The 23,011-nt window shown below is 39.2% G+C and overlaps 1 protein-coding gene across 33 annotated transcripts in view; it reads right to left on the minus strand.

Moving 5' to 3' along the window:
• The window catches only part of MAP4K4 (mitogen-activated protein kinase kinase kinase kinase 4), a 195,754-nt gene that overhangs the window by 4,971 nt on the left and 167,772 nt on the right, over positions 1-23,011 (minus strand). For 13 of the 33 annotated variants that reach the window (XM_030828550.1, XM_030828549.1, XM_030828538.1 and 10 more), the window contains 13 exons: positions 22,468-22,565; positions 21,743-21,751; positions 19,967-20,142; positions 19,349-19,469; positions 18,083-18,274; positions 16,005-16,122; positions 15,519-15,689; positions 12,621-12,764; positions 7,099-7,233; positions 4,486-4,586; positions 2,508-2,681; positions 1,831-1,990; positions 824-963 (listed from right to left, as the gene is read on the minus strand). In XM_030828550.1, the coding sequence (XP_030684410.1) occupies positions 824-963; positions 1,831-1,990; positions 2,508-2,681; positions 4,486-4,586; positions 7,099-7,233; positions 12,621-12,764; positions 15,519-15,689; positions 16,005-16,122; positions 18,083-18,274; positions 19,349-19,469; positions 19,967-20,142; positions 21,743-21,751; positions 22,468-22,565 (1,739 nt within the window). The remainder of the gene's footprint in view (positions 1-823; positions 964-1,830; positions 1,991-2,507; positions 2,682-4,485; positions 4,587-7,098; positions 7,234-12,620; positions 12,765-15,518; positions 15,690-16,004; positions 16,123-18,082; positions 18,275-19,348; positions 19,470-19,966; positions 20,143-21,742; positions 21,752-22,467; positions 22,566-23,011) is intronic. The other 20 variants (XM_030828551.1, XM_030828548.1, XM_030828556.1 and 17 more) reach the window with 7 other exon arrangements.

Raw genomic sequence — 23,011 nt, forward strand, 5'->3', positions numbered from 1 at the left:
AATGTGAGGCAAAAGGTGGAAACGTTCTTCAGGGCCAAGTTTCAAAGGTCGTGGTGTCTTGCCTTAGGTAGTCAGACATGCCTTTGTCTGACTGGGCAGAAGAAAGAAAGGGCAGGCTTAGTAAAAATCAGTTCCACCCTCAATGCCTTCTCCCTTGGCAAACAGGGATGGGTCAACACCCCTGGCCATCTATCTGCTCCACTCCAAAGCCGGTTTGAAAGGGACTTCCTGGGAGGAAGGTGCCACAGGAATCGTCCCTGGAGTGGTATGGCCAGTTCTGAAAAGCAAAGGGGGTGTCATGCCATGGGGTCTCTGGTGCAGGAGGTATGTTATGTCTGCATAAGATGATTTTTACTGTGAAACATTTCTGACATGCAAACCTAGGAAGCAATTTCACCGCTCACAGACTAACAAGGGGCATCTTCTTGACACACATCAGGTCAGAGGAACCTTTTGATGTACCCAAATCGCACGGTGGTTCCTTCCACTCACAAAAGAATTCCAGCCAACTAAACTGGCAGCTTTTATCTTCCCTGTCTCTAAACTAATTATAGCCTAGACTGGTCATCTAACAGAGTTAAAAATACATATACAAAGCAAAACCCAAATATGTTAATTTCTACAGAGAAAAATATCTCTATCCCCTCACAGCAAAAAGCAAGACATACCCCAATCCTCACAAACATGACTAAAAAGCAACGTTTAAAAAGTTCCTTGATTATTTTTATCAAAACTCCAAGGAAATTAATCATCAAACTCCATGGAAAACAAGCCATTATTAAAAGATAGAGTAACTAAAAAGAATCCATGAGGAAACTATTACCTTGTCGTTGCGTTCACACAAGAATTTTAGTCTTTGAGCCCTTTTGTGCATGAACACACCATCCAAGTGACCAGTTTCCACAGATCGGATCTCTATGGCCTTCTCTCCCCAGCCCATTGTCTGATTGGATCGAATATATGCTTTTGGGGAGGGAAAAATTGTAAACCATTAAAGATAAGGAAACAGCCCTGAAAAGATGTTGCTTATGTGATAAATAAAAATGTATTTTTATACTTCTAAATCTTTTTAAAATTTAAAATTTAAATGCCTAGCATTTAAAGATTTGTTTTCAAGGAACTCTGCCTTTGTAACCACCTTGTCTATCCTGTGAAGTAGTTACTTGCATCAGTGGTTGATCTATTTCATTTTCCTTAAGCCTTTCACGCCTATCTAGAAAAATTACCCACTGAGTTTAGAGTTTAGTGCACAGATTTTTATCAATCCAGTCATGAGAGACGGCAGGGAAGAGAAATCATGAGTGATCAGAGACAGTGACTTAATTACAATAAAACCAAAATAGTTTTGAATAGAAACCCATGAAAATGTCAACTGTCAGTCTTTATTACTGAATGCAAACTAGAAAACTATGCACAAGGCTGTTTGTAGTTACGGCTCTACCATTCTGTGCAAATAACTTCCCTTTCTCTCTGTCTCCCTTTACCAATTCGTTACCAATTCTCTGTCTCTTTACCAATTCTCTGTCTCCCTTTACAAAGTGGTCAACAAAAACATGTCCGATTTTCCTCTGGATGTTTTAAGGATTAAATGAGAGATTATAATAATAGGGCTTTTAAAGTAGAAAATAATTACTTGGATTTTGTTCTAAAATAGACCTATGACTATTTCCACGGCCTACAATCTAACTTTCCACCATCTACACTGCCAACCACTCTATTCAATGGTAGCCAAAAGGTCTGAAGGACATACAAAATCAGCATGATAAATAAATGCAGTCTCAGACACAGCTCCACTTTCACAAATGCTGCCTTTCCCCAAGTTCTTCATACCTACTGACGTAGGCATCTCTCCCCACTGTAGAACTACATCCTTGGTGATCCTTCCATATGTGTTTACATAAACCCCCTCATCTTCATAGCACACCAGAAGCTCCATTCCGTCTGTATTGGGGAGGATGATGATTGCATGGGGTTTGATGCTACACTGGATCTAGAAAACAGGAACAAAGTACAGGGAAGAATGTCTGTGGTTATTTCCAGCCCTGTGCAAGTGCTCAGTAAGACTCTTGGTGAATGCACTGGTACCATATCTCTGGTGATAAATACAGCAATTAGATTAACATTTTAGAATACTCATGCAATATATATCCCCCAACTCTGCCTTTTCCCAGTAATATACTCTACTGACTCACATCTCCTGAGGCCCATGAAACATTGGATGCTGGGCTCCAGTTGAGAACCACTCCCAACCCAGGGATATTCTGGCCTGCCAGCAACTGCCCCAAATCCATCCCATGTTAGTCAAAGCAAGAGCTAAGAGGTTTTCACAAGGGCTCCACAGAGCCAGGAAGGTGGATTTCCACTTGTCTAACAGCATGGAGCTATTGAAAATTGCATATCATTTAAATACTCACCCCCACACCAAGGGGAAATGAATCCTTGCTTGTGTTAGTTCACTAAGCAGAGTAAAGAAAAAAGTCAAAACAAAATGAAGCCAGTCAACCAACCATAGAGTGTGGGTTCTTTCTTACATGTGTTGGTAGATAAATGTCATAGACTGATCCTGAATCCACATCAACAGCATGGAATCCAGCACAGGATCCATAGATCACTTTCAACCTCTGGCCTTCCTCAACGGTGAGATCCACCAGTAATGGCTTATGTACTAATTCTCCAAATGACTGCAAAGAAGCCATAAGAGAGAAGTGAGAAGATGAAGGAGAACTTACTTTTTTTTTTTTTTGACATGGAGTCTCGCTCTGTCACCCAGGCTGGAGTGCAGTGGCGCCATCTTGGCTCACTGCAAGCTCCGCCTCCCAGATTCGCACCATTCTCCTGCCTCGGCCTCCTGAGTAGCTGGGACTACAGGTGCCCGACACCACGCCCAGCTAATTTTTTGTATTTTTAGTAGAGACGGGGTTTCACCATGTTAGCCAGGATGGTCTTGATCTGCTGACCTCGACCTCCCAAAGTGCTGGAATTACAGGCGTGAGCCACCACGCCCGGCCGGAGAACTTACTTCTAATAGATCAAACTAGAGAAGACCCAACATACTCAGTTATTCAGTTACTGAGCCACACTGGCAACAACCGTAAGGCAATAATACTTTACAAAATTAGTCTTTATTATGTTTTTGCCTGTTAATTAGCATCTAGAAGACACTTCTTCCAGAAGTTATGTTCCAAATCTCCCTTTCCAGATCAAGATTTCTGCTCTGTCACTTACTGTGCTGTTGGCTGCCTTGATCAGAAAAGCATGCAAAGTAAAATAGTGAGGACTTTCCTAAGCATACTACTCAACTATTCAAATGCACAGTAGAGCGAGAGGAATTGTAGGAGTCACACACTGAAAATTGTACCACTATTATCATACTAGTAGCTACTTGAACTATAAAGATCTCTAATTTTCTGACTAGACTAAAATGGTGAAAATGCTGTATGTGCTACAACAGCCTGGATTGTGCTGGTGGTCTCCGTTTTTCATTGACATCACTACCCACAGTTCATGAGACTAGGATAATAAAACAGCACCTTTAAATAAGGTAATATGTATAAAACCAACTAGTACGGTACCTAGTATATAAAGGATATTAAGGCCAGATCTCAGAAGATAATATAACTGTATAACCAATTCTCTTTATTCAGTAACACTTGGATTTATTTTTTAAGGAAATATTGTAACTCCATCTATCCTGCTTCACTGGGAAATCAAGCAGTAAGCAATCCAAAATTCAAATTTTGCAAATAAATGAAACTTACCCCTTCAATAAAATACAAAAAAACTATTCTAAAAAGCCAATCACCAGGCAATGTGAGGTATATTTGTAAATTCCATGAGTATTTTTGTGAACTCACAAATGAAAACGGTCCTAATTTTAAGACTAAGTACTCAATCATTTACTTTCCTAAAACTGTATACATGCAAAATGGCAAACATCTTAATTTATACATTAGTTCAGATGTTATATCTGAGTTTTTTATTGAAACAAAAATGGAATCATATGAAATAGTTTAACTTTTTTCATTTACTATATAATAATGTTCTGTCATTAGAATTTCTGTAATTTAATTTTTAATTAGTATTTTATGAACAGATATACCTTAAAACTGCCAGTTAGACACAGTTTTGTTATCAAAAACACATCTAAATCTTTACACGCATCCATGACTCAGGTGAAGGTCACCTTTTTAACTGAAGGGTGGAAGTGCTGTTCTCTTTTCCTCTGTTAACACATTGCCACATCGATTAAAGTGTCTACCCAACATTTATCTCTCTCTCCTTCTCACTCTGTGGGCTTAGAAAGCAGATTAACTAAGCTTATTACATTACATTAGAAATGATTTCTTATGATAAAGTTATATGCTATATTAGCACATAGCTTTTATATTAGCAATTTTAACATTCAGACTTTTTAAACGTATTCCCTGACTCTTGGTTGCAGCTTGAATGGCCAATACTACTTTTAAATTCACTTGATGTTGTTACCTTAAAGGCCATAAATTTGTGATATGGCTTTGGTGCCCACGCATAGACTTCCACAGAACTCTTCAAAGCAATCACCAGAAATTTGATTCTTTCATATTTTACTGAAAAGCAGCAAATAAAAAAGCAAGAGAAGCACAGGTCAGTATCAACATAGCCCTCTAAACTGTTTTAGCTGTCTTCTGCAAACTTTATAAATATGCCTTCTATTCATTCATCCAAACAAGCAGCGGAAAAATTCAGAGAGAGATCACACCTCACAGTTTCCTTTTCCAGCTCTTTAATGTATTTTGACCATCAATGAGTACTTTCACTAATGATCCTAATCTTCTTGTAATAGATTCCAAGATATTTTATAATCAAGGACAATGCCAGGTATACCACCTAAAGTCTTCAAGGGATTAGTATTACTCCAAATGAGTAACAACATGATTCATCAGCCAAGAGACTCCTGAAACACAAAGAGAGACCAAGGTCCTCCTTACGACTTTCCCTAGTCCTGCATGGGGCTCACAGAGACTGAGGAAGAAAAAAGGCTTATACTAAAATATTCATGAGTCTTGAATTCTACCAACAGAAGTATCTGTGAACAAGTCCAAGTATCACTAAGACCATTTCCTGATCTACAGAAGTAGTAAAACTGCCTCCTTCTCATAGCTATTTTGGTGCCCTTACTGCCAGGCAACTCTGCCAAAACAGGTACTCCCAGGGGTCCTTGAGTACCTGTGACTTACTAATGCAGATCCATGATTTCTTTACAAGCTAACATCACACTGCTACTTGATTCCTTCTTTGTGCATGAGCGAGAACTTGTTACCTGATAACTCCCCTTGTTAAACTCTATATATTAGCACTGTTTAAATAAATCAATAAACGAACATTAAGACGCAAAGGTTTATAAGAGTCTGACAAAACCAGTACTGTTTCATAGACTTCTGCGATGATAGAAATTCTCCGTATCTGTACTGCTAATATGATAACCACTAAACACATGGGGCTGTTGCACACTTAGAATGTACTAGTGCCATTGAGGAGCTAAATTTTAAGGTTTACTTAATTTTTATTAATTTAATATACATTTAAATAGCTCCCTATTCTTGGTGGCAACCATAATGACAATGAATGAATGATATCACCCACACTTATCTCCTGAAAATACTTGTGATTCATTCTGTACAAGTGACAGGCCTGAAGGCCTACTGTTTTGTTCTGGGGAAAAGCCCAACAGACTTTTAACCCGTCCGCCTCTTGCTCCCCCTGCAGGATAATCTATTCATGTACATTTCATCTGTTATGAGCTGTTTCATCACATTTAGCCTTAGATGATTTTAGTTATACCTCAACACATAAAAATACTTCACATAAACACAGAAAACCCTAATCCTAAAATCTATCCTAAGCAGATAGTTCTACTTTCCCATATCATTAGAACTGTTTGAGATACTGAGGCAGCTCCCACAATCACCATTAACCCATGAGCTGAGGGATGCAAACAGACTACACGAACAAGACAATGCCAAGCATGACAACATCCCTCGGAACAGAGGAACTGATGAGGTATATATTTTCATAAACACAGAAAAAAGAAAACACGCAAGCAGAAACAAACATTCAATAGGCCTGTAACATTAATCAGTTTTCGGTATATAGAAAAACTTCCTGTTTAAATTCTGTTAGACTGTAACATCTTTCCTATAAAACTTAAATTTGGCTCAGGTCCATTATTTCTCCTGTATATGTAAACATTAGTGCCAGTATTTTTTTTCATATGTAAAAAAAAATTGTTTTGATTAGCTGGGCATGGTGGCAGGTGCCTATAATCCCAACTATTCAGGAGGCTGAGGCAGGAGAATCGCTTGAACCCGGGACGTGGAGGCTGCAGTGAGCTGAGATCGTGCCACTGCACTCCAGCCTGGGCAACAAGAGCAAAACTCCATCCCAAAAAAAAAAAAAAAAAAAAAAAAAAGAGTTTTGGTTTTGTTCCTGTGAGATTTTACTTCGTGAGAATCACTGCTTCATGCCAAGGAGAAAAAACAATACAATTGCCATAAAACACTGACTGGCCAGCTGGGCTCACTTACTAGTGAGGAGCATAGTAGCTGTGCACAGGCACTTAATTCAAAATGGCAGGCCATAAGCCCTTGAGTCAAACTCTCAAACACTCTTATCAGTGCCTGCCAAGGACCTCCAGACCTTTAAGGGGAGAATAAGCCTGGCATGTAAAAAAAGGACTCAAGTCAGCTGGCTTCCACTGGCAAGATTTCCTTAAAGAGGTTACTGTGAACCACATCTTACAGAGGAGAAGAATGTGGACTGTCAAAGAGGAGGAGTGGAAAGACTCTCACAAGATGCACAGTGTGGGGGAGACTGAGGGCAGAGTGAGTTGCAGGGACGAACTCTGTTACGCATATAGGTGCACAGAGGGAGTAAGACAATGTCTAGATGAGACTTCAAGATTAGAATGTGCCTTGGAAACAGAACACCAGAAATGATCCATGTGTTTCAGAAACAAGTTTATTATTACAAACTTCAAAAAAACCTGTGAAAATTTACAGTTTAAAATTCAAACTCTAATCAAACTCTGGAAAAACGAAATATGACGCTTCTAGAACTTACCAACTTTATAATGCACACATCCTTCCAAATCCCCTACGGTTGTCCATCCCTGCTTCTTCTCAACTTCTGGATCATTGTGAAGTATTTTATTTCTTAACCAGGACAAATAGTAAACACGTAACTTATCCTTTTTGCCTAGCAAAATAAATATAAATATTTTACATGCATATTCAGAAGTAGGTCTCATCATTAATAACAATAGTAACCAAAAGAAATCAATCACTTAAGGCCAGCACTTAAACCTAGTGAAAGGCAAGTCACAAGTTGGAGATGTGTACCACAGAAACAGCTGACAAGGGAGTCATATCCAGAATATGTAAAGAACTCCTATAAATCAAATAGAACAGGAGATAACAATAGAAAAACTAGACATGCCACTATAACTGGAACTTTGCAAAAGAAGTGATCTCACAGACACACAAAAAGATGCTCGTTCTCAACAGTAATAACGTGTGTTAAAACAATAATAAGATGATTTCATACACCTATCAGAATGTCTAGAATTTAAAAGACTGACAATATCAAAGGTAGGCAAGGTGTGGAACAACTAGAAACTTCAGAAACTAGTGTTGTAAACTGTTAGAACTGTTTTTGTAAGTTTGGCAATATCTATTAAAGTAGGATATGTGCATATCTTACGTATGATCTGGTAATCTCTCTCCTAATATAAAATGTTATGTGTATGCCCCCAAGTACACCAACAGGAATGTTCATAGCAGCATGGTGCCTAATAGCCCCAAACAGGAAACAATAATGTCTGAATGGATAGTAAAATGAGTAAATACATTGTGGTGTAGTCATCTAAAGGAATAAAGAGAAACTACAGCTACAAGCAACAACAACAAAAATGATGGTGGGCAAAGTCAGCCACACACTCACATCAACAAGCTAAGAAGAAAAATCATATGATCATATCAACAGATGCAGAAAAACACTTGACAAAACCCAACACCTACTTATAATAAAAACTTTCAGGGAAATAGGAATAGTGGGGGAACTGCCTCAATTTGACAAGAAACATCTACCATAAAATCTTACAGCTAATGTCATACATAATGGCAAGAAACTAGATGCTTTCCTCGTAAGATAGAGAACAAGGGAAGGATTTCCCTTCTCACAACTCCTAGTAAATGCTATATTGGGTGTCCTAGCTAATGCAATTAGACAAAAAAGGGAAATAAAAGGTACAAGGACTGGGGAGGAAGAAATAAAACTGTCTTTCTTCACAGAAGACATGACTGTCTAGGTAGAAAATCCTGAAGAATCAACCAAAAAAAATCCAAAACCAACCAACCAACCAAAAACCCTGCTGGAACTAATAAGTGATTATAGCAAGAATTATAGCAAGGTTGCAGGATACAAGCCTAATAAAATAAAACAGTCAGTCACTTTCCTGTATTTCCTGTACACCAGCAACGAATCATTAGAATTTGAAATTAAGACTACAACACCATTTATACTAGTACTCAAAAAAACAAAATGGGTATAATAAATCTAATAAAATTAGCCCTTTGCTAGTTTTATTTAAGGAAAACTACAAATTCTGATGAAATCAAAGAACTAAATGGAGAGAGATTTCCATGTTAATGGATAGAACAGTCAATATTGTCAAGACATCAGTACTTTCCAACTTGATCCACAGTCAATGCAATTCTAATCAAAATCCCAAGTTATTTTGTACATATCAATAAGCTGACTCTAGAGGCAAAAGACCCAACACAGTCAACATAATATTAAAAAAGAACAAAGTCGAAAGACTGACAGTACCTGACTTCAAGATTTACTACAAATCTACAGTAATCAAAACAGTGTGGTTATTAGCACAAAAAGAGACAAATAGATAAATGGGAAGAAATAGAGCCCAGAAACAGAACTATACACCAAGCGCGGTGGCTCACGCCTATAATACCAGTACTTTGTGGGGCAGAGATGGGTGGATCACAAGGTCAGGAGCTTGAGACCAGCCTGACCAACATGGTGAAACCCCGTCTCTACTAAAAATAGAAAAATTAGCCGGGCGTGGTGGCACATGCCTATAATCCCAGCTACTCGGGAGGCTGAGGCAGAAGAATCACTTGAACCCGGGAGGCAGAGGTTGTAGTGAGCTGAGATCTTGCCACTGCACTCCAGCCTGGATGACAGATTGAGACTCCGTCTCAAAAAAAAAAAAAAAAAAAAAAAGAACTATACAAATATAGCAGTAATCTACAATGGAGCACAAGCAATTCAATGGAGAAAGGTTAGTCTTTTTAATGAATGCTGCTCAAACAACTAGATGTCCACAGGCAAAAGAAAATAAATCTACACAAACTTTGAAACTTTCACAAAAATCAATTCAAAATGGATTGTGGACCTAAATGTGAAACACAAAGCTATAAAGCAGATTCTAGAAGGTAACAGAAGAAAATCCAAGTGACTCTGGATTTGGCAATGACTTTTTAGATACAATACCAGAAGCACAATTCATGAAAGAAAAAACTAGTAAGTTGGACTTCACTAAAATTAAAAACTTCTCTTCTGCAAAAGACATCATTCCACAGCATGAACAAACAAGCCACAAACTGGCAGAAAATATCTGCGAAACACATATCTGATCAGAGACTTAGATCCAAAATACACGAAGAACTCTTAAAACTCAACACTAAGCAAGCAACAATCCAATTACAAAATGGATTAAAGATAGAATACCTCACCAGAAGATATACAAACGTAAGAAAAGATGTACCATACATCATTAGGAAACTGCAAATTAAAATGAGATACACCTATTAATTCCTACACCCCTTCAGAATGGCTAAACTGCAAAATACTGCAAAAACGTTTAGAAAAAGTCTACTTAAAAAAAAAAAGCAGTAGCTGTCACTAGAACACATACTGTTTTACCATTATATAAAATCAGTTCAAAATCAACCTAACGTGTTCAAAGTCTGGACAGTGCTTGCCTCTGGGGGCAGTCCCTGGGTGGCTTCACAGGGCAGTTTTGGGGTGCTGGCAATGTTTCATGTCTTCACCAGGGTGGGGCTATCTGGATGGATTCTGCATGTGACAGCTCACTGAGCTGTATGCTTATCTGTACTTTCTGTGTACATCATACTTCAGTATAATCCTTTTAACTTTTGGGGAATTGTTTGCAGGAAACTATTCAATGTATGTTAAGAGAAGAAAAAGACCACATAGTTTTATATACAATGTTTTGCTTCCATCTTGTGAGATATATTTACAGAAAAGAGGAGAAGGAAATATAAAATGTTAATAAGAGTTTATCTCCAAGATGGGGGTGACATTTTGTTCTATTTTTCCTAAGTTTTTTCTATTTTTGAAGCTTCCTACAATTGACATGTACTACATTTATGATTGTGAAAACCATTAAAAGTTAATAAGGAAGGAAAAAAAACAGAAAAGTAGACCAAAAAATGATTACTGGTATCAGCTGATTATTAATTTTTTTTTTTTTTTTTTTTTTTTGGAGGCAGGCTGTCACTCTGTCACCCAGGCTGGAGTGCAGTGGTGCTATCACAGCTCACTGCAGCCTTGACATCCCAGGCAAAAGCAATCCTCCTGCCTTGGCCTCTCAAATTGCTGGGATTACAGGCATACGCCACCGCACCTGGTCTCAGCTGAGTATTGATCCCCATGAATTGTCATGTTTCACTGGATCACTAAATGCAGATTTGTTTTCTCCAACTTAAAAAACTACCATCCATCAGCACTCTAGTTTTAAATGGCTGTTTTCCTCATTTAAGTATAAATAGTGAAATTTTTGCATTTCAAGAAACTCCTTAACAACCAAAAGCATGTATTAGAAGTAAAATAACTTCAAGCAAATATGTTACATAACAAGCTTGTACTAACAAGCAGATAATTAAATAAAAATCACTGGTGGTATCATAAGTGATTATAATATCATAAGTGACTGTAAATAGTGGTATATAAGACTCATTTAAAGTCTTATAATTTTGCATGCCATCTGACCAAGCAATAACACTAATTATTAGGAAATTATGATCTATGCAACATGATATGTGCCTGAAGGTTAAGTAAGCTACAAGGATATCTGTGAAAAATGTTCACATCAGAGAAAAAAGGGAATATACCTAAAGGGCAACAAGAGAAGATAAATAAACACATTTTAATACATCTGTGCAAGGAAACATCCTCTAGCCATATAAAATGGAGGCCATGGAAGGATGTTCAATGGCATGGAGAAAGCAGACTATGTGTTTTGGACAATCAGGCCTGGATGGGATACACCGTAACTTCAGGACAGAGGTTGCCATGGACAGGTAGATGTGGGAGGAACGGGGATGCTGACTGTATGTACAACAGTGTACTGCAACAACTGTTCAAACCAGCTAGTTATAGTTAGTACTTGGGTGCCATTATTCCTATTATCCCCTGTATGTTTGAAATATTGTATAACCATTTTTATGCAGATTTTTTCCCTTAAGTATATAGTGAGTGTGGTATATGCTTAAAAAGCTGGAATTTAAAAACTTATAAAAGTTAAAAGATATGATCTCTGGATGATTTTACTTTTTATTTCTCATAGTTGTTTTCCCGTAGAAGTTTATATTATACAATTTATACTAAGAAAAATGCTCTTCTTAAAAAGAGACATAATTGGCCGGGTGCGGTGGCTCATGCCTGTAATCCCAGCACTTTGGGAGGCCAAGGTGGGTGGATCACGAGGTCAGGAGATCAAGACCATCCTGACTAACATGGTGAAACCCCGTCTCTACTAAAAATACAAAAAATCAGCTGGGCGTGGCGGGAAGTGCCTGTAGTCCCAGCTACTCGGGAGGCTGAGGCAGGAGAATGGTGTGAACCTGGGAGACAGAGCTTGTAGTCAGCGGAGATCGCACCACTGCACTCCAGCCTAGGTGACAGAGTGAGACTCTGTCTCAATAAATAAACAAATAAATAAATAAATAAGAGACATAATTGTGTTAATTCACATAATAAAAACCATAATACAATACTTTTACAATAATGGCAAAGAATACTTCCTTTTGCATGTACAAAAATTAGCTGGGCGTGGTGGCACTTCCCTGTAGTCCCAGCTACTCGGGAGGCTGAGGCAGGAGAACTGCTTGAACCTGGGAGGCGGAGCTTGCAGTGAGCAAAGATCGTGCCACTGCACCCCAGCCTGGCAACACAGGAAGACTCCGTCTCAAAAAAAAAAAAAAAAAAAAAAAAGTCTGGTAGAAAGGAGTGGACACAGACCTACATATTGGATAAGGCAAATGAAATCTAACAAGCAACTGGGCAGAGAGGGCAGTGAGAGATGCCAGTGAGAAAGAACACATTCATACGCTTCTCAAGACTGCTTTCAGAGGAGCCAGAGATCAAATGTGCATGTCTGTTACCTCTGAATAGATCTTTAGCTCACATTATTGTCAAGTCTCAATGTGGTTGTACTTTATTTAGCCAGTACATCAGAGAATGAGCTAACTGAAGTTTAGTGTGTAAAGCTACAATATTGTTAAGATGGTGTCACATATTCTGCTTTACAAAACACTCACCAGATATTGTCACCAAGACATTCAAGCCCTCAAGTACGTCCATTTGTTGAAATCGTCTTCGGTTGATCAGAGGATAGACCTTCCCTTGGCCACTTCTGTCCAGCAGCATCAGGCCACTCTCTGTACCCACTAGCAAATTCACTCCTGTTTCAGGGACACAGAAAGGCCTCAATTTTATGCTGTGCTTGGCAAATTCCCAGGTTGTATAGAAAGGATAACATCATCTATTTGGAAAAAAGTGCAGCTTCCTTAATTCACCCAGAAGAAGAAATCCTTAAAATAGTCAAAGGTTAAACAGTTAAAGTAACCAATCCTGCAACACATCACCATGTAGCAATGATGCTGACATATTTAAACATAAGATAAGGGAAAGAACAAAAAACCCTCATCCCATCAATTTCCTTAATAATCCATTAGTTTCTAGTTCTTCCTCAGTTCCTCGAGAATGTTATATGCTGATTATTTCCTATCTTTACAGATTCTCTGTCTAATTAGCCATATCACACATCTGAACAAGCCTTCATCTGATACCATGATCTCTTTGTGCTTCCTCATCTTTCATTGGCAAATCTCTGGAGTGGGCCATATACAGCCCTCAAATCCTTAACAGTTTATGATTCAGCTCCATCACTCACATTTAAGCTTTTCTTAAAGATCACTTTCCACCATCATCAAGAAACAACTGTAGTCAGTTCTCTTGTCCCTCCATTTCTTAGGTCTATCAAAATATTGTGATTTGATATTTGACTCACCCTACTTCTCTAATCTGGTACTGTCACAGTCTCCACACTCTTCTGCTGTGATGTGACGCCTCCTTCCTTGTTTCCACACCTGCCCTCAGATTCTTCAGTGGAGACATTTCCACTGTTGTCCATCTGGTAACACACACCCACCTGTGCGTGAGTGTGCCTCAGAACTAGTAACTCAATTCCACGCTGCTACTTTGCCTCCTGCTTTTCACCCACTGCAGATCTCTACTGAAACTAGCCTCGTGACTTGGCCATTTCTATCAACAGCTCCCAAGCTGCTCTGCAAAGCTAGCTAAAACTGGCCACTAGAGCCAGAGAAAACCTCTTCTCTGTCCCTCCTTTCCCTTTCCTCTGCTCTCACAATTGTTCAGGCTTTGGCAACCTTTTAAGTGATGGATAGAGACCTCAATTAAGGTTATTAAAGGAGCTTCTCTCCACTTTCTCATGATGTACATCCACTCAATCCTAATCTTGCTAAAATACTCAAGTCATGACTATCTTCAAAAACTACACATTCCATGTAGAAATTGTTCCAAAAGCCTTGGACTGGCATCTAAGACTGCCTGCTCCTTGGCCAAAGCACTTCTCCCTCTTGATCATTCATGTACTCATGTAAGGAAATGCTCGTTCCTTGATCTAGAACCTTCACTGTCAGAATCACCTTTGTAATATGTAGCACAGACGACCTTACATTCCTAGGGAATTGGGCACATATCTGTGTATGCTGATTTCCTCAGTCATAAACTCACCAAGACAAGGAATAAAGTATTTGTGCAGAGGGAGTGAGGGGGAAGAATATCATGGCACATACATGTATGCCCACATCCACCCACACCCTATTTCCAGATAATTTGAAATAAATAATTGTGATGGCATTGAGAGAACAACCCTCCTAGAGCCCACTCTCAGTTCGTGCCTGGTCCTTATCGAGTTGAGCTGGGATTATCCCAACATTTGAAGAACAGTATCTACCCAAGCAATGCTTGTGGGGCTAGTGACTTAATGCTTAGAGATTTAAAAAAAAAAAAAAAAAAAAAAAATGCTGTATAACTTAAAAAGATTATAAGAAAAATATTTAAATATGTAATATGTGATTCATTTTCATATAATTTTATTTTTGAGGCTGGCCATTCTGCCCTGACTATATTCTTGTCAAGGTGGAACTTATTTGAATATTATGTTTATGTTTTCCCTGCATATATCTAGGCAAGTTGATCTAAAACAGCTTAGAAATTATTGGTAGAAAAGACAGATATTTATTGATAGAACTGCTGCCAGACAGATACCATTTCAAAGGTTCTACTTTACACAATATTTTGATATTTTCCTCGTCAATCTTCAGTATCAAGTAGATTTTTTTAAACTCCTATGTCAAGAATCTGGTAATAACTACACAAAATACGGGCCTTGTGAAGAAATCCTATTATTTGTGTTTCTAAAACCTAACATATAAACATCAACCTCGATTTTACAGTGAGAAAGAATGAGGGAGTAACAAGATAAAGCTGAAGACTCTTTTCAAAACACAAAAGCTGCAGGTATTGTGGCACTTACACTCTATCTTCTACTTCTCCATGATATATTTCCAAGTTGTAAAATTGTACTGTTGTATAATTTTATAAAGTACTGAATGCTAATAGTCAAAAGAATACAGTCACTGTAAAGTACTTGGAAATTACGAGCATGAAAAATGAAAAACACTGGGTTGCATGCTGCAATAAGTTTTTATAAATATACTTCTCCAACATTTCCACTGCTAGATATGATTGAATTTTATAGTGAAAACAGTCAACCTCAGGGTTCAGGGATACAATGCACGCTATTGAGTATAATGGGCTGATGGTTACACTAAAAACCTAGACTTCATCACTATACAATACATCCATGTAACAAAACTACTACAAAAATTTGTTTAATAAAAATAAGACGGACATTAATCATTCCAATATTTCACAGTTAAAATGAGTGCAAGCATATACATGTGCCAAACCAGTCTGCTAATATACCACTCTGCATATGACAGGAGATGGGCATCATAGAAGTCTTCCATCCTGTCTATCCACAAACTATTCAATGCAGTACTTCTCTAAAAGACCAGCCACCGCTCAGAATAAAAATGGAAGTGTTGGAGTAATGGCTAGATACCTACCCCATAAGGCAGCACACAGAATCTCAGAGTTAAACCTCTTCTTGTATTTACGAATCTCCGGGGTGTCACTTTGTGGCCTAGTGTTGGTAGGATTCACATTGACCACTGAGCCTTTCCGGGTAGGATCTTGCCTTATGGCTTCCGGTCTCATCCCATCACAGGAAAATCCCACTGAAACACAATATATTTGAAATTATTTTCTGTACACACACACTATGCCTGCCTCCCTTCCCCAATATTCTTCAAGTAAATATTCATGTGGTATAACCAACACTTTGTCAAAGAGAAGAAATCTGTAAGCAATGTATATGGAAAAAGGAAATGGACTCTACATCTCATTGCAAATAAGGCAATACAACTGGGATGGGAAGTTTCTGTACCCGAGTCTGTGCCTGTGAACAACCAGCTACACCTAAGCCACCCAAAAGAGCAACTCAAAGATAAAGTCCCATTTGTCAGCTGCTTTCTTGTTGCTACTGTACTTACCCACAGAAGTCACTGTTGTTCCACTAGATGGAGAAATCTGTAGTAATCTGGGGTCTATAAAAGGTGTAAAGGAGGAGGAAGATTTGTGTTTCTGGAGTGTGCTACTAGCGGACTGAGTCTGCAATGTAAATTTCAGTGTTATTAATACAACCGTCATTTTAAAAATGAACATTAAAAATACACATTTGAATTCACTTCTATATTGCACTATTTCCCAATACTTTGCTCTATTTGTCTTGCATCATTCCCCCAAAAAATGCTCTGTGGGGAGCTTCCACATGGCATAGCACCCCTCAGGGCAGCTTTACCTGGAACCACTGCAGGAGCCATATCTCTACCAGAGACATTGCTCACTTACAAAGCGGTGCTGCAAGTTACCAATGAAATCTATACTTCGTGTGCCTAGCTTTAAAAAAAATTAAGTAAATACTTATAATGAAACTCCTAAAGGAGGTCTGAAATGTCTTGATCTCAATTTACCAATTTCTGAATTTATTTTCCTACCCAAGAGTCCAAATAATCTATGCTGGAATATTGGCAATCGTTAATAATTGTAGTTATTTTAAATTGAGCCTCTTGCCAGAAAGCTACAGAAGCTTTGGCTACTGTTGTTTTAGGTGCATCACCATTAAACCCATACCAAATGAGGACTCATTAGTGAAAGGTGCAAATGACAAAAGAAGGCATATCTTTTTGATCTTTTAGGAGCACTAGTGTTTTGGTTAATAACGTAACTTAAGACAAAAAAACACAAAGAAAGTGAAACAAATTGTTAAGTGGAAATGTAATGACAATTAAAAACAAAACAAACAGAAAAATAAATTTGCCGGTTTAGTGAGTTAAGGGTTATAGTAAAATACTGCACAGTAGAGCGAAATGGAGCAAAGTTTAAAATATAAATATAAGGAAGAATGTGAGTGTAGGTGGGATATATATCTCAGGAGAAAAAAGGAACATGTCTGATCAAGTGCTTTTGTCCTGTACCATTGGACCCCCTCCATGGACACCTGAGAGTCACCATGTCCTAGAGCCCATGCCCTCCCCTAAGCTTCCCACCTGAACATCTGTCCCCTGGCAGCTTCCCTCCCTGTCCCATGAGTCAGTGGCCAGTCTAGCCGATGCCAAGCCTGTCTAGGAAGCAGTTGACTTGCCCCTGCTCCTCAGGAGGAGAGGATTTTTCTGATTCTTTCTAACCTCCCTCAACTGGTAGATAAAGGCACTCAAACCAAATCTTCTGTGGAATCAAATGACTTGTTTAATTCAATACGGGTGCTCAAGTGGGCTATGTCACTACACCTGGAGTATAACTCCCTTCAAAGAGCAAAGAATCACCCAGACTGAGCTAACACCCAGACCGAGCACCCACAACCAAGCCTTCAAAGGAGCACACAAGATTTCCCACACAAAATTTTAAATTAAAAACAAGCTCAAACCTTTGTCCTTCTTGCTTAACATCCTAATTTTTTCTAGGTTTCCCAAAAATAATTTGGCTTCTAAACCTCTGAGTGATTGTAAATTTCGAAGAACGAAATCCTTAATAGGGTTGGTGAAAACAAGTAAGAGTAATCAACCAACAACCCACCCCCCAAACAAGAAAGAAAAAAAAAATCAGCTCTGTTTGAAAGAGATTCCTGTACAGGATAACAAGTTTTTCCACATAAGGCCAAGCCTGCTGAACCGAATCTTCCTATATTTTATTTATTGGATAAAAAGAATGAAAAATGCAGATTCCACAAATGACTAAGAATTTCATGCCAAATACATAATATGGGTCTGAGGACACAGCAATCATTTTATTTAGATTTTTAAAAAATAAACTAGATAAAGCCATGCAACTATACTTATCTAGAGAACAGTAAACAGTGAACTGGCAAGTTTGGGGGAGCTGATCTAGGGTTAAGGGGTTTATATGCAGATCTGAAACATGTTACTTGGGGTTGGGGAGAAGGGTAGGTGACAGAGAAAGCAGGGTGGGAAGGGAAGGGGTGAGGTTGTTGGAAAGATCTCCTTTGCAAACTAACTCCTAGGCAGTGCTGGTCTAACCCCAGGAAAGCAGCCAGCTGTGGTGCGAGACATACCTCATTAGCAGTGAGCTTGTCCTGGGGTGTCTGTGGGGACATGGTGGGTGTCGGCTGGCTGGAGGATGGGGAGGAGGAGGTGGAGGAAGTGGAGGAGGAATGGCTTTGCTGTAAGAGATCTGGCAAGAGGTGAATGCGACCGGCAAAGCCATTGCTCTCATGATGGCTGGCACGCTTTTGGTCAACTGTACTCTGTAGAAAAAACAGGCACACTTGTCTCGCTCAAGCGCTGCTGAAATTGCCTATGGCCCTATTGATAACTGCTTTGTTTAAGGTGCTGTGTGACTTATAAACTCTGCTAAATTACCAAGGAAAAACCAAAGAAATTAGCCTGAACTGCTCACACTTCTTCACCAAATGCCTAACTTGAGCCAACAGAATTCAAAGTACCTAATCTGGTGGCTGCACAACTCGAGCAGTGAGTGTTTAATCTGGTTTATCTGTTGCACTAGCTTCTGTTACCAAAACCAGTACCCTTTTTTTCTTTTTAAATCTTACTTTGTAAAGCTCCAGAAAGTACCTGTGGATTCTCTGAATCCTGGTCTTTTCCATGTTCTTCCTACTTTCCATCCGAATGCATTGCCATAGCATGAAACACACTTAGGGCAAAGTCCAAAATACTAAATAGGTGCCCTGTTCTATTTAAATGAGAAGCGTATCACTTTAATTAAGTCTAAGCTAAGAAATGAACAGACAGTTATAAAGCTTAGTGATCCAAACTGAGCATATCTGGGTGGCATACATTTAATTATTCAACAAGTGAGAAAACTAACATTTTGGAACATAGAAACCTCCCGAATCCTTCTGCCCTCCGAGTCTCTGGGCCTGTAATGAGGCTCGTCCTGCCTGCCTCACCCGCTCCCGCTGCGGCACTGCAGACACTCAGAGCCCAGTGTGCTCTGCAGAGCCATGGTGGCTGCTCTGCTAGACTCCAGACCTGCTTCCTTACTCTGCGAGCCTGTTTAAGGACTCCCTGTGGCTTCTCTCCCACTCAGACATAGACTGTGAGACTCAGCGCGGTGCTTGAATGAGGGCTGCCGCAGACATGCAGAGGAGCAGCGATGTGGGGTGGAGACTACTCGCTACCTTCTGGGCATGCAGTACACACCTGCCTCCCTAGCCCCCGACACTCGACACTTGACCCTCTGGGACTTGTTAACATGAAAACAGATGATGATGGAGAAACAGCATGAGTGAGTGAATGAGCAAGTGGGTTAATGACCACAGGAGAAGCTCAGCCTCTGACGACAGAGAAGACACGGGTACCTGGCGGACGATTAGAGTGCCCTCCTTGGATGGGGTCATGGCCGGCTCACTTTCTACATCATCATGGACAATCATGGTTTTCACAGATTCCGTTTCACCATTGCTCAAATTCAGAGATGACCTATGGAGACAAAATCCAGAAGTGAAAGGCCTTAATCTCTGGAGTCAAGGAGATCCTGTTTAGGCTTTTCGCCTTCTCAAAATCAAAACATGAGATGAGGCTACCGATTTAAAGCCTCCTCCAAAAAAGCAACTGCTTAGCTTTCTCCCTTTAACAAAGAATTTCCTTCCAGTGCCGTTTGTTTCTGAGCAAAAACTTAGAATGAATAATTATGGCTAATTAAAGTAGTTATACCAAACTGAAATTTCCCCTGGATCATATATCCTCAAATCAAAAGGAAAAAATAAAGTACACGCTGGGGTGCTGGGGGAAGCACTGACACATGCACACACCAACGAAGAGAAGGGGAAACACAAGGCGGCCTGCTGCTGAATCCATGAGAACTACATAGTAAGTGCTCATGGGGTCACAGAATAGTCTAGGAACAACTAGGTCCCAGTGGAAAGCAGGCTCTGAGAGAATACTCTCATCCGCTCTAAAAGAGACCGGGGACTGACGCTGCTCTGGTGTCCTCTGGTCCTGAGGTGGACTCGTCAGCCCCTTCCTGCTCCACATCGTCGTCCTCCTCATCCGTCGTCCCCGACTCCTCACTGGATGAGGAGTAATCCGTTACTTTGTGAGGTGGCCGTACATCTTCCACGGCTCGAAGCTCTTTGGCCAGTGCAGTCAGATCCTAAAGCAAAGGACAGAAAAGATAGAGTAAGGCAAGGGGGGCAGGGACAGGAGAAGATGAGAAGTTCTTTAACCATAAATTGCCACAATGTCAGTTTTGTAAGACTTTCATAGTTACCCAGTTTCATAAGAGTGAGCTCCTATGGCTTTTGATAGAAAAGACCAAAGAAAGTCAAGAGAGAGATAAAAAAAAAATAGAAGACACCAAAAAAAGGTGAAAGATGTCATATACAGTTCAAATTCCATGACAATAAAAAAAAGATCTGCTTATGATAAGCTGATAGTATTATTGTTTTTTAATATGAGGTAAAATTCTAGATCAACAAATGTATATACACAGACTCTTGGGCTTTGCTGTAAGGACATCTCCCTATATGACAAAGTCTTCTTTAGACTTATATAAAAGGTTTTGAGGGATACATTTTTATTTTACTTCAACTTTTATTATTAAAAACTTCAAAGCTCTAAGGTTTAATATTTAATAAATGTTTTTATTTACTAGTTATAGGATATTTATGAAATTTTAGTAATAAATATTAATATTTTACTAAAATCAACATTTTAGGTTTAATATTTTATTAATAAAAGTTGTAAAAACATAACTTCCCTCCCAAAGCTCTTTAAATCAGGCCTATTTAACTAGAGGCTTGCTTTCTGGACTGCCCCCTTTAAAGAAGACTTTGTCATACAGGCATGTGTCTTTACACCAAAGCTCAAGGATCTGTGTATATACATTTGTTGATCTAGAATTTTACCTCATACTGAAGAACAAAAAAAACCAAAAAACTTCAAACCTACATTAAAATGAAAGAGGAGTGAAGTGAGCACTAGGATGCCATTTACATCTCACTTCACCGACTGTTCACAACCTGCCACATTCACGGACAAGTCCATGACACATGAAGAGACGGTGCGACCCTGAGTGCTCGGGGCAGGAGGCTGTGGGCGTCCCTATCGCCCTCCTTCAAGCCTTACCCACATCACCCTGATCACCCTGTAACACCACCTATGAAAGGGAACATCCGAAAGAAATCAATAGTGGAATTTGTTCAAAAGGCTTCGTTTCCCTTTACTCTTCCACATTGAGATACTCTAAGACTCAATCAATCCACCAAATATAATTTTCAAGAGTGATTACTATTTATACTCCACATTTTCATATAAAACTCCAAATTCATCTTTTTTGGGGAATTTTATGTAAAAGTAATCACTTTTTTAAAAGGCAATCTATGTAGCTCTTTTTGTCTTTTATTTCTAGCAGTTCCAACTTGGTTTTCTATTTTTTTCATAGTTGAGAATGTTTCTTTTCTTTGAACTTGAGCCTCTGAAATAACAGTGATGGGCTCTGAGTCTTGCTATTAGTATTTCGTGGTTACAGCTGAAGCTTTTTAAACAGTTACTCAAAAAAGCTACATTTAATAACAATACATACAGCAAATGTTATGTTAAGAAAACTGGAGTAAAGTTTAAGGTTTTTAAATTCTAGAAAAGAACAAGAAGTCAAGTTGAGGAAGAAGCAGGACCGCAGCTCGAATACAAGCTGAGCTGACAGGCGGTCGGAGTGCTGCTCTGAAGCGGAACTTTTCAGAGATGGTGCTTACCACTTCGCCCTTCAGTACAGCGCAGTTTCGTGGAGTCCGAGAAGCCATCGTTGATGAGGAATGCACAGTACAAGGAAGCGCGGGAGAAAGAAGGGGAGAGGGAGAAGTACAGAAATCAGTTCAAGCAGGAAATGAAAATTCTGACAGGCTTAAAATTCCACAAAGTGTGCACAAATACATGGTCAGGTAACATCAGAGGGATTAAAAGAGAAGGGGGAGAAGCAGTCACAACTATTACCCCAGGTACCAAAAAGCAGAAGGTAGGCAACCAGTGAGTTTAAGAAGGTGATTTTTAAAAACTTACTCTAAAAGCCAGTATTGTAAATGCTGAACTCACGAAGAACAAGGTTAATGCCAAGAAAGAGATAAAAAGGCTTTTCTTTCTTTTGTATTTTTTTTTTAAAGGATCAGTTTCCTTAGAAGGAAATTTCATTAAATAAGAACTATACTTTGTTCTGCATTATTTTGTAAGGCTGACTGTACACCAAGTGTATGGCTGGAACAATAGAAAAAAGGTTTCACTCACTTGAGACTTTATACAGGGAAAGCAGATAATACCAATGGAAGGGAACAATTATGTCTGGGGTTTAGGTCATTCCTTATAATTCCTCAAATCTGTGAGGGGCCCTCACAGAAAAGACTGCAGTCCTCTCAACCACATATTTTTAATAGAAAGATCTCATTCAAGTCTGAAATAAATAAAACTGATCCTGCACAATCCTTACAGCAGGCTTGAGGGGTCTGAAAACTTCCTTTTTATCTTCAGGTTTTTTCACTGCATTTTCCAGGCGCTGAGAGGGAGAGCCTTCAGACTTGGATGATGCTGTTGGGTTCAAAGGGGACGAGATGGATGGACACATATCAACATATGGATGTGTATTATGAAGCTGCCCTGCCCACCCTGCCCACTCCTGTCTGCCCACTCATGGTAGGCTCTCCACATGCAGGTCTGAATTACAGAGCAGAGGGGGCCCAAGGAGTGCTCCAGCAGCCTTCCTGACTCTTTACTTAAACCCTCCATCATCACACTCACTTTGACACGTGTTCACAATATATACCTTGTCATGGTATGTCAATAATACAGTAGACGGAATATTCACTAATCTATTATGAGTACATTAAAATAACCAATATTGATGACAGTATAGGCTCTGGAGCCCAGACCGAAAGAAATGGGTTCAAATCCTAGCTCACACATTGGCCAATTACCTTGGTTAGTTAGTTAATCCCACTAAATTATAAAGCACTCACAGTGCTAGGTATATATAA

Source organism: Nomascus leucogenys, chromosome 14 (assembly GCF_006542625.1).
Source record: "Nomascus leucogenys isolate Asia chromosome 14, Asia_NLE_v1, whole genome shotgun sequence".
Classification (NCBI taxonomy): domain Eukaryota; kingdom Metazoa; phylum Chordata; class Mammalia; order Primates; family Hylobatidae; genus Nomascus; species Nomascus leucogenys.